The following is a 12,864-nucleotide window of genomic DNA, read 5'->3' as shown; positions in this document are numbered from 1 at the left end:
ATTTCAAACTGAACTATTTATTTATTTATTCCAAAAGTGATCTAACAAGAAGCAGTATGTCAATATGATTATGCTATATAATTAACAAAAGATAATAAAATTAATTAATAAAAAAAAAAAATGAAACCATTTTAACAAAAATTAGCATAGTTATTAAAAAACTTTGTTTTGTTTTTTTTTTGTGTCATTTAAAATCTTATTGATTCATACTCTTTAATCTTTTTTTTTATAGCATTTTATATCTTACAAAAACTGTATATTTATTTTTTCATTTTTTTTAATGTGTTTTACTTTTTTCCTCTAGTCTCGTTTGTTTGATATAAAATCATTCACTCAAATAGCTTTCTGAATTCTACACTATTTTATTATTTTTTTTGTTTTTAAATACTCAAGTTGTATTTGAGTTTTCTATTTTCTTTTTAGGTATACACAAGCACATGACAATTTAACAAGGTTAAACATTTCTAAGGATTCTCTAAGGCAAATGGTTGCAGACTCTTCAGCAAGACTAAGGTATATTTATGAATGGTTTCCTTCTTTTAATTCTATTTCGGTTCACTCTTGACTTTTTGTGTGTACATTTCCCTACACAATAACTCTGTCAATTTTAAGTCTACAGACTCGAAATTCGATATACAGGGTACTGAGATTTGGGAAAATCTTTGCAATCCGTTTTCAGCCAGAAATTTGGCTGTTAAGGAGTACAAGTTCAACGATTTGACCTTTGAGAACTCTACCAAACTCCTCAGACAATTTTGGGTCTAAACAATTAAAATTTTAGATATAGGTTCCTTGGACATGGATCTAACTTAATAACTTGATTTGAGCCCAAAAGAATAAATGTTTAGGGTTCATAATAGGAGTCAAACTTTAAAAAAAAATTGAGCTCTGCAGGCTCTACCAAATTACTCCGACAATTTCTGATCTAAACATTTGTGATTTTACGTAAAGGGTATTCAGAGCTAGGGCAAGCTTTTTAATCGGTTTGGGTTGAAAACTTTTAGTTACCAATATATAAATGTTTGCATGTCTGCCTAAAACTTTTGACAGAGACGACGGATTTTACCAAGATCAGTATCGTTTTGAAGTTCGACCTTTCATATGACAAATATCGAAAAATTGGCTAAAAACATTAATTTCTTCACCTTCAATTGAGCACTTTTCTACAGGGGGGAGGGAATCGCTTTTTTCACCAATATTTTTGAAAGTCATCCTCTCCTTCCGATTGTCTAGCCTTAATTTAAACATAAGTCACTTTTGGTTTGGCGGTGGTTGTAACAGCAAAGACGTCAGGTTTTTTTTCCCGTTCTTTTCCTCCTTCACGGTACGGGTTCGAGCCTGTCTTCCTACTACCATCTTTTTTTTTTTTTGCTCAACAGACACATCCAAACACCCGGGCAACGCCGGGCTGAAATGCTAGTACATATATAAAAGTGAACGTGTCTGTGTGTGTACATTTTCCAACGCAATAACTCTGTCAACTTTCAGTCTACAGACACAAAAATATATAAAAAATGATGTACTGAGATTTGGGAAAATCTTTGTGATCAGTTTTCGGCCAGAAATTTGGCTGTTAAGGGGTCAAAGTCCAACTATTTGACCTTTGTGAACTCTACTAAATTCCTCTGCCAATTTTGGGTCTGAACACATGAAATTTTAGATATAGGTTCCTTGGACATGGATCTAACTTAATAACTTGATTTGAGCCCAAAAGAATAAATGTTAAGGTGTCATAATAGGGGTCAAAGTTTTTAAAAATTTGACCTCTGCGGTCTCTACCAAATTGCTCAGACAATTTCTGGTCTAAACATTTGAAATTTTACATAAAAGGTATTCAGAGATAGGGCAAGCTTTTTAATCGGTTTTGGTCGAAAATTTTGAGCTACCAATATATAAAAGTATGTATGTATGTTTGCATGTCTGCCTAAAACTTTCGATAGAGGTGACCGATTCTCACAAGATCAGTATTGTTTTTAAGCTCGACCCTTCAGATGACAAATACCGAAAAATTGGCTAAAAACATTAATTTCTTCCCCCTCAACTGGGTACTTTTCTACAGGGAGGGGTTGCTTTTTTCGCTAATATTTTCGAAAGTCATCCTCTCTTTTTGATTGTCTAGCCTTAATTTAAACCTACGTCACTTCCGCTTTAACGGTGGTCGTAACAGCAAAGATGTCAGAGTTTTTTTTCCCGTTCTTTTCCTCCTTTGCGATACGGGTTCGAGCCTGCCTTCCTACTACCACTTTTTTTTTTTTTTTGCTCAACATATACCTCCAAACACCCGGGCTGAAATGCTAGTAGATAAAGAAAATCATAAAATAAACTTATCATTATATTCAGTTTTAACATCCATTTTACATGTTAGCATGCATTAGATAACTTAGAAAGTTTTGATCCCTTATTGTAATACAGCTTTCTACTAGTTATTTTTTTCAAAGAACTGCAGGCTTTTGAAACTCCTTTCCTGCTGACTCTTTTCCTCCTACCTATATAGTTTTGATCTTTAAAATAAATAATTATCTTTCATTCTTAACTCCTTACATCAATGCTTTGTCTGGAACGATTTTTATAGAAAAAAAAAATGATTTCCCAAAAAATATCTCTGACCAGGTCTTTATTTATCCCTTTTTCTTTCAGGTTCATTCTTATCATTTCCTCATCTTTTTCTTAGCCTTCCTACCAGTATTTTCACTGAACAAAAATGCATTTCAAGACCTAATGTTTTTAAATAATCGATGATTATTGAAATAAAGAAATTGTTATTTTTTTCCTTTTGAATAAGTTTGATCAAAGAATTTTATTTACTTTTCTTGGTCAAATATAAAATTGTTTTTCTCTTTTTAATTGTAATTACAAGTCCAGTTCTCAAAATGAAGTGATGCATCAACATTTGAAACCTCACAATCTGTTTGATAATGAAAAATATGAAATTTTGCATATTCTTAAAACAAGCTCTGTATTGAACTCTGTCAATCCAACTTGCCAACTTCATTGTTTACAGATGTTGAATCATTGGGTACCATAAAAGTGGAACGTGTTTCCGGTTGATAGCCACCAAGAATGTGATCAAAAGACATGATATATTACATCATAGAGAAAAAAACATTACAAACTCTTCTGTCTAAAATACAAACATACAAAAAAACGTCCTATTTTATTTTTGATCGCAAATTTTTCCTAGGGAAGATTTTTTGAAAATTTTTTTCACCAAATAGTCACGGAATGATGGTAGATTGTATCCTTCAAATCTGATTGAAATTGAAATCTTATAAGTGGTCTATCCTTAATAGTTAATGTATTATATCCAGCCACCTTGCATCACAGTCACTTTCTGTTGGCTAAAAGGGCAATAAGTGTGTTCATGGGCCTGAGCCCAAAAACATATATTTTACTTGTTGATGTACCTACTCAAGTGGCAGTGAGCCGTGTCACTAAAGAAAATCAAATCCAACAAGGTAGGGTCATTTTCAATCCTTTGACTGATATCTTTGCATTTCTTGTTCTGCTTTGCAATCGGTTTGACTCTACAAGATCTGAATTTTTTGTAAGGACAGGGATTAAGGTCATCATGGAGGTTTCTCAAAACGATGTTTTTGAAATGGCATTTTCTTGTGAGAAATTGCAAATTTTGAAGAGGGATTCCTCAAGGCATTTTTGTAAAATCTGAATATTGTCAGGAATTATGGCTGAATTATGTCGACCATTGTTGCCTTTATGGACATCTGTCACACTTCTTGTCTCCTGAAATTTGGTCATCTAACACTGAATTGTTCTTCTATTAGATACATTGTTCATGCCAAAATCTTTCCTCCATTGCCACTGTCAGAAGAACTGATTTTGTAGCAAAATATGCTTCAATGGTTTTTTTTCTGCTGCTGAGGAATAAAGCATCCAGTTGGATCCATATTCATGTCAAAAGAATTTCTCAGGCCATCTGAAAAATATGGAAAGAAATTGTAATGCAAGTTTGAGATGAAAAACAAAAAGTGCTCTATTTGTTTTTATAATATAAGGAGCTCGGTATTATCATTAATGATAGGTGGCGATTTCACTCTCCATAGTGTTCAACCCACAAAGTAATCACTATATGAAAATACTAGCTTGATAAAAAAAATCAGTTTCCATACTATTTTAAACTTACTTAAATTTCCTCCCCCATCGTTTCTGGTCAGAATTTGTGCATTCATATGATATTTAAAAATGGATCAGATTTTTCAATACATTTACATTTAAATATAAAGAACTAATAAACCCTGTACATCTCTTACTTCTAGAGACTTGCTGTCCATCTGAAATAATATACTTCTATATTTGAAGTCCAAATTATATTTTTATTAAAGTTTAATGTTCAATTCCATTTACTATTTCAGATAAATGTACTATTTTTCAATGCTTAATTCTAAGTATACTAACTGTTCTATTATTATAAGATCAATCCTCCCAGGCATTATTTCCTCCTTTAAGAGGCAGTGTAGTATATGTTCATTCGTCATTTATACTATCAAAATTATCTGACTGGAGGAAGCATATTATTGCTAGTAAAAATAAGATTAAAGTTTTTCTTTTTTACTAGCCACCAAAGTTTCGTGAACTGACTAATAATAAAATAAAAAATACTGGTACTTGTACAGTTTAATCAAGTCATTAAAAAATGAAAATATTGAAAAAAAAAAAAAAAAAAAAAAATTTAAATTGTACATATCCGTTATGGAATGAAGTTCTTTGAAAAGAAATTTCACTTGATTTCATCAAGTAGTTTTTTATTTATTTATTTTTTATTTTATTTTATTTTTATTTTTTACAGCGAAAAACAATTATACTGAGCAAAAGTTTTGAGGAAGAAAAGATGGGTAGGAAGTGTCAGCACTTTAAATTGAGTTATCTCCCCGTGGCATGTTCACAAAATTTCAAGATGTCTTCCTTCAACGCATTGTCATAAAAACATGTTTTTCCGCTGTAAAAAAAAAAAAATACTTGATCAAATTAAGTGAAATTTTTTTCAGAGATCTTCAGTCCGAAACGGATATGTACAATATAACCTTTTTTCGATATTTTCATTTTTAATGTCTTGATTAAACTGTACAAGTGCCAAAATTCTTCTTCAGCAAAGTGTTACCACTGTCTACCAAGAGTTGCATCTCTCAGGCATATGTACACAGTGATGATGCATGGAAGTGAAACCTGGCCAATAGAGGTTGAGGATATGCATTGCATGGAAAGAAACAATACGAGAATGATACAATGGATGTGTAACATGGCTCTTCTTGACATGCACAATTCTGATGAATTCAGAAGGAGATAAAATCTGGACAATATGTGTAGAGAATAGGAAACCAGGTATGGCCATGTTGAAAGAATGGAAGAAAGTTTTTGGATTAATTAAATATAGAACACTTGAAGTGGTAAATTCAAGTCACAAGGAAAGATCAAGAAAAACATTGAGAAATGATAAAGATTACTTGAGTTTAGGATAAATAAAGACCTGGCCAGAGCCAAGTTAGTTTAGAAGTCAATTTCTAAAAGCCGTTCAACACATGTGAGCTTGTTAAACTGATGTTAAACCAATTATGATGATGATAAAATCTGGAACATCATGAAAAATTTAACTTGAAGCGTATAAAATCGTTAATTTTGACTAAATATAATATTTTACTTTATTTTATTATGTTCATTTTTAGGGATGGCTGTGATGTACTGTTCCAGAATCTGAAACAACAAAATATTCCATATTGATCTTCTCAGCAGGCCTTGGAGATATCATCAGTGAAATTCTAGAGCAACAATCTAAGATTTATTCCAACATGAAGATTGTTTCCAATTTTATGAAATTTGATGAACAGGTATGAAACAAAAATGGTTTTATGTTTTTTATGAGTTTTTATAGCAGTTTTTTGGTTTTTTTTAATGCTTTTTCTGTTTTTTTTTTTGGTTTTTTTTTTTTGTTTTTTTTTTTTGTGTTTTTTATGGTTTAAGAAGAAAAATACCAAAACAAATTATGTCTGTGTGAAGTGTGATCCCCCCCCCCCTCGCTTAACTGTAGAGGACCTTCTATAAATGAGAAGGAGCAACAATGGCTTTGACCAGAAAAAGTTCTGTTTTGATAAAAAGCAAACAATGATTATCTCAATCAATACAGGTTTCATAACTTACAGAAACTGAAGATTGTCGTATTCTCTGTGTTTGAACAGTTCCTTAAAGTACTACAAAAAGAAATGATTGAAAATGTCCTGTGGCATTGGTTGAAGAAATGATGGAAGAAATCCTCTTCAATGAAAGTTCCAAAATGAGGAAATGCACGAGATAGCAAATCTACCTAATGTGAAAATCTTTTGAACTCCTAGCAGAAATCCATCAAATAACAGCTTGTTGATTAAATTATTGACAAGGAGAAAACACTGTTTACAAAGAATTTCTTACAGCTATGGAGGTGTGATTGCTAGTAGAATTTAAAAGGTCATTTCAGGTTATGGTCTTTGCAGGAAAAGCTTTTAAGGAGTATGAATCTGATTAAATACCTAGCATTATGTGGAAACAAACACTAGCTTCATATATATAGACAACTGTTTCAGAGAAAATAGAACTTGTATTCATAATGGTTATAGTTTAAATATTTGCATGTGTAGAGACGAACTGAAATAGGGTGAATTAAAAACAGTTGAATTTTGGTGTTGGAAATTATTTGGCTTTAATATGAAGTTCCTTATGAAGTTTGAATTGTCATTGTAACTTCATTATAGCTATAAAGATTTACATGCATCACTTTTTTTTCTTTTTTTTTTTCTTTTTTTTTTTTTTTCCTTACATCATGCTGATTAGAACAACAGAGGAAGTATTCAAATAGCGAGGAGCTATAAATTTGATAGCTTGGGCAAAGTTATTTTTCAAGATGACAGGGTGGAACACGTGTAAGAGTATTCATTCTTTTGAAGGACAATGCCCAATATGGTTCATTTTTGACAACTAAAAATAAAATGAACTAATGTTTTAGATTATCTTTATTTCGCTTAACTTTTCTAATCTTTCCAATTCGAAAAACTGATTTTCTTTCTTTTTCAGAATCTTAATGATTGGTTTTGAGGATGAAATTATTCATACATTTAATAAAAACGAAAATTGTATTCACAAGTCTGCCTACTTTGATCAATTGAAAATGCGTACGAATATCATCTTAATGGGAGACTCGTTAGGAGATTTATCCATGGCGGAGGGAGCCCAAGAAAACACAGCCCAGCTCAAGATTGGCTATTTGAATGAAAAAGTAAGATTGTCTTCAAATAATCTCTCTCTCTCTCTCTCTCTCTCTCTCTCTCTGTCAATGAAATTTAGTAGGATTTGTAACAGATACATGACATATCTATTTTGTTTGTGTGTATGTATTAGTCTAATAAGTTGTGATTTTGTTGGTATAAACAGACATATTGATGTACAGGTGACTAGCACATCACTGGTATACGCACACATAACATGCTGATTTCCACCCACTCAGCTATTTTTCAAATCAATTTGAGTTGAGACATTAATGGAAACAAACTTAATTCATTTCTTATTCTAGTTTTGGTGGGAATTGTATTGAAAGATCTGAAACTAGATTACCTCTCTACCATGACATCTGCAACTCTCTTTGTTCCAGTATTCTCTTTGATTTATATTTTATTGGAGATATTGGTGTTTTACATCGAAGATGTGTCTCCTTTCTTATTCAGTTTCAACTTACCAAGTTATCTTTTCATCCTGACGTCCATTCAGATTAATTATCTCGCAAGTAAAGATCCATAACACTATGAAGACCAATTTTTAATCTCTGTGGATTATCCCGATGGTGGTTTTTCATGCAAGCAATTGGACTCCTAATATGCAACAGTGATTTAGATTCTTATTTAGAATTTGATTTAATTAAAAAAATAAAAATAAGGAAACATGTTTATGATAAATGTACTCGTCATGGAATGAAGATGTCATATTCCAAAAATCATAAATTAAGTAGTTCTTTTTTTTTTTTATATAGAAAATCATTTCTTACAATTTTTAGCGAGTTTAAGAGTAAATATGTGTCTATTATAAGGCTGATTTTGATCTCTATAGTTCAAATCAAATTGTCTCACCCTTATTTATAAAACCTGAGCAATCAAAAAATAGCATCTTGTTTCCTTATAAAATTTGATTTTTTTCATTAAAAAAACTGCTTGATCAATTTACGTGATTTTTTGAATATGACATCTTTGTTTGATGACGAATACGTACATTTTTTTTTTTTTTTTTTTTTTTTTTTTTTTTTTACACAGTGATCACCACTTATCAAGGCCCGGAAGCCACTCAGGGATAAGGGTTATTGCAAGTACATTACGTTAGTGTGGAGATTTGATGAAGTGTTTACTTAAGGGGGCAGTTCATTAGGAATTTGTTAATGTTGGACTTGAAGACATCCAAGTTGTAGTCCGGTGCAGGCAGACGGAACAGTTCCACAGGCGTGCAGTTCTATGAAAGAAGCTTTGTTCATGGAATCTGTGTTTTGATTTAGGCACAGATATAGAGTGGGGGAAATTTTTCACAGTGGATTCAGCTAGACGGGTGTTTTTCATGAAAGATTGGCGAGGGGGGACCAGATATTGGAGTTCAGACGAGCACCTGCCATGGAAATAACGATAAAACAAGGATAGGCTCGCAACGTCTATTCTGTGGGAGAGAGGTTGCAAGGTAGAGAAAAGGGCATCCCCCACTAAGCCACGAAGTCTATTTTGTACTCTGTCAAGGCAGGATAGGCTGTTTTTAGTAGCTCCTGCCCGGATATGGCAACAGTATTCCATCCTTGGACGTACTTGGTTTTTATATAGATAGAGAATTGCATCAGTAGTGAGATATCTTCTGGAGCGGTAGAAGGATCCCACCATCTTTCCAGCGACCTTGGCAACAGACTTGATGTACGTGTTCCATTTTAGATCAGGAGTAAAGGTCAAACCCAGAAGCTTGTCAAAACACGGGGCCTCACCCAGACGAGAGCCATCCATCACAATTGATGCCAGATGGGGATCAGAGCATTGATGATGTAAGGATAGGAGTTTGGTTTTGGATGCATTAAAGGTAACCAGCCACATCTTCCCCCACTGAACCACACACTCGAGATCAGAGGAGAGAGAATCAGAGAGAACTTTGTCATTTACAGCCTTTGATGTGTTGCCGCAGATGGTTGTGTCATCAGGAAGAGAGTTGGGCCCAGGATTGACCCTTGAGGGACTCCAGCATTTATATTGCAGGCCTCCGATTTTTGTCCATCTACCACTACTCTTATGAGCCTATTGGAGAGAAATGATTTAATGATTGAGAAAACATTTCCAGTTATACCGTAGCTGGAAATCTTGTGAAGTAGACCCTTATGCCATACTTTGTCGAAGGCCTTTGATATGTCAAGAGCAATTGCCCTAGAAAGGAAGCCTTTGTCAAGAGATTCACTAATCCTGTGGGATATAACCGTCAGCACATCTGCGGTAGATCTTGCAGAGTGGAAACCATATTGTGTGTCACTAAGAATTATTCCTGCTGAGGTGGTTGACTATTTCTCTATTTAATATGGATTCCAGCAACTTACTCATAGCACACAGGAGACTTATTGGTCTGTACTGAGAGGGAGATGACTTATCACCTGAATTCTTAAATACAGGGCAAACTGATGAGGTTTTCCAGGGAGTCAGAAAGCACTTCTTCTTAAGGCAGTGCTTAAATAGTTTCGTAAGTATGGGAGCAAGTTCTGGTTGAAGCTTTTTAACACTATAATTGGGATACCATCAGGGCCAGTTGCTTTACTGGAATCTAGGTTCTTGATTAGCTTGGCGACCTCATGCACGGATATTTGTATGTTACCTAGCTTGTTCTGTGTTATAGGAGGAAATATGGGGAGTTGATGGCCTTCGTCGCATAGGGTAGAATTAGCTGCAAAGTTCTTTGCAAATAGTTTGGCCTTGTCTGACGCTGATGAGATAACCTCTGGTCCATTGATGATAGTTGGAATAGAACGCACGCTTCTGTTCAGGATCCTATTTGTTATTTGCCAAAACTGGTGGGAACCAAGCCGCTGATCAGCTACCTTGGATTTAACAGACTGGGCATATAGCTCTCTTGCATTTTTTATTACTCTTTTACAGTGGTTGCTGGCAGTCCTGAAAGCAGCTTTAGTCTCAGTGCATCTATTACGTTGGTAGCTATGGAAAAAGTGATTTCTGTGTGCAATAGCAGCAGCACATTCTGGGGAGAACCATGGCTGGCTGTTAGGTTTTTGTTGGAATTTTTTAGATGGTATGAATTGGTCTATGCCTACAATTAACCATTCGGTCAGATCTGATACTATAGAAGACACTTCCTTTTTAAACATGGAGTGCAGAGGTAAATCAGATATGAATGTACGGAAGCTATCCCAGTCAGCCATAGAGTATCGGTATACAGTACGGTGGAGGGGTACGTCTGGGGACTTCTTACATTTCGTTTTTATCTTAACTGATACGACGGAGTGGTCGGAGGATCCTAGAGGAGAATGAATGGAACTTGAACATAGCTCAGGAGAAGTTGAGAGAAAAAGGTCTAGGAGGCTTGCATATTGACCGGGTGTATCAGGCACACGGGTGGGTTCACAAACAATCTGAGTGAGGTCATAAGCAATGGCAAAATCATGACAAAACCTCCCCTCATCGTCTGTCTTATTTGAATGGGTCAGCCATTCCACGTTATGGACGTTGAAGTCACCACATATGTGGATGTTAGCTAAGGGATGTGCAGACAGTATGTGGTCTATTTTCTCAAATATGCTCTTAAAGATAGTAACTCCGCTGTTGTGGGGCCGATAGAGGGCAAATATAAATACAGTGGTGTTAGCAAGTGCAACCCTGAAGCACATATAGGGTAAATTAAGATCTTCTCTAGAGATATCCCTGCCACACGGGAAGCCATCAGGCACATATTCCATAGCCATGGCGATCTTGGGGGGTCAGATTTAGCTGTTAAGTTAGAGTATCCGTTAATTATGAACTCATCTAGGGAAGTGGTCGGCCCTATTCAAGTTTCACTTAGAAATAATATGTTCGGTTTCGTCTCCTGTGATTTGGTTTCAACCTCTGGAAGGTTGGAACGTAGACCCCTGATGTTGGAGAAGGAGACCTGGTAGTAGGGGTCTACGTTGGAAGATGGGGTTCTAGGTTTAATCGAGTTTTTATTCTGGAGATATTTCATGTTGAGGTTTTGGGATTTGTGGAATAGGTCGGCATACTTGGTTAGAGCAGTACAGAGAGGGAAAGTAAGAGAGAAAAAGACAGGAAAAATTTTTTTTTTTGTAGCACACGAAAAGGTAAAGCCGTAACAATTACCCACTAGTATGGCATCGAGAGGCCCCACCAGAGACTACTGCATGGTCCAGATCCACTCACCAAATGGCAATACAGCAGTCCCAGTACTTTGCGCCTGCTGATAGGACAGCCTCCTTAGTGGTTAATCCAAGGTTCGGGTCCCTGACTATCAGGCGGATAACATCAGCCCAGACAAAACGTTTACCTCCAGCACCCTTACTAGTGACATGGCCACAAGGACAGACAGGGACAGAAAAATTTCCGACATCTCAGACTACTGTTCACCAAGTACTACCGACCTTTAAAGCAGCTTTTTCTTCACCCTTTGTCATAAAAATTTGTATTTTTTGTTTTTTAATGAAGTCAAATTCAAAATAAGAACAGTATTCTGTTGCTTCTTTTCTCATAGATATTTTATTTTTGTTTAATGTAACTTACTGCTCTTTCTACAGATTCAGTAAAAAGAGAAAGATCTGATCTGCTTATTTTTCCACATCACACTAGTGACTTCCTGTTTCTGACATAACTGTTTGGACTAGTAGAAAGACCTGATGTTGTTTTGGGTTATAATGAGGAATACTGTCCTTTTTTTTTTTTTTTTTTTTTTTTTTTTTTTTTTTTTTTCACTGTGCTCTTCACACCATATTTCTTTTCTTTTTTATTCTTTCCCACCCCTCCTCTAAGAAAATCATAAGCGATCTGAATACATACATATGGCATAGCTTTCATTAAAATTAAATATGCTTAGTTTTAAGGGAATTCTTCTCTCTAGTTCTCTTAGAAGGATGGGGTGGCATAGAGATTCAGCAGATTAAGGGGCATGTAAAGAATTGTCCATTTCCATTGTTTTCCCTTAAGAATTTCATATATATGATTTAAATTTCATCAAAATATGATATATTTGACGTTTGAAGAGGGGTTCTGCCCCATAGCCTCCCTTTGAGGTGGAAGGGGCACTTAAAGATTCTGAACAACTTTCATTTTCTTCCTCAGAAAATGTTACATAAAATACTTTGTTTTTATGTAGATTCTCTAAACTTTCTTTCTATAAAGAACACGTACACATACACATTGATATTTATTATAGTGTAAATCGAATTACAATTCTTTGCATGATATTTATTTGTGCATTAAAAAATTATTTTATTTTTTTACAGGTTGATGAATCTCTTGAGACGTATAAGAAATCTTATGATATTGTTTTGGTTAAGACTGAAAATGTAAACTTGGTCAATGCTATTGTTTCAAAAATTGTCCAATGAAAAAAAAAAAATGCCAAACAGAAAGAAAAAAAAAAAAATTGAACTTAAAAGAAAAAAAAAAGAGCCTCCCCCCCTTCCCCCGTAAAGAAAGTTAAAATACAACTTTCTTGGAACTTAAAAAATGTATCAATATTTCGGAGATGAATCTTTATTGCCTTTATTTAGATGTTTCAGACTGTCACCATTTTTGGTCATTGTCATTTTTATAAGGTTACCAACCGCTGTAAGAGAAAATGTGAAGAGTGCCACAGCTGAAATGTTATAACAATAACAGA

General features: G+C 34.4%; 1 protein-coding gene across 1 annotated transcript in view; it reads left to right on the top strand.

Annotated features, from left to right (window-relative positions):
- The window catches only part of LOC145286491 (cytosolic 5'-nucleotidase 3-like), an 85,342-nt gene extending 72,711 nt beyond the window's left edge, over positions 1–12,631 (top strand). The window contains 5 exon segments of the mRNA XM_080135395.1: positions 424–513; positions 5,679–5,725; positions 5,728–5,863; positions 7,057–7,258; positions 12,485–12,631. Coding sequence (XP_079991521.1) covers positions 424–513; positions 5,679–5,725; positions 5,728–5,863; positions 7,057–7,258; positions 12,485–12,631 — 622 coding nt within the window.
- The last annotated feature ends 233 nt before the right edge of the window (positions 12,632–12,864 follow it).

This window comes from Euprymna scolopes, chromosome 10, assembly GCF_053919585.1.
Source record: "Euprymna scolopes isolate OS-2025 chromosome 10, ASM5391958v1, whole genome shotgun sequence".
Lineage (NCBI taxonomy): Eukaryota > Metazoa > Mollusca > Cephalopoda > Sepiida > Sepiolidae > Euprymna > Euprymna scolopes.
Note: the sequence above shows the minus strand (reverse complement) of the source record. Positions and strands in the feature narration are given on the sequence as shown.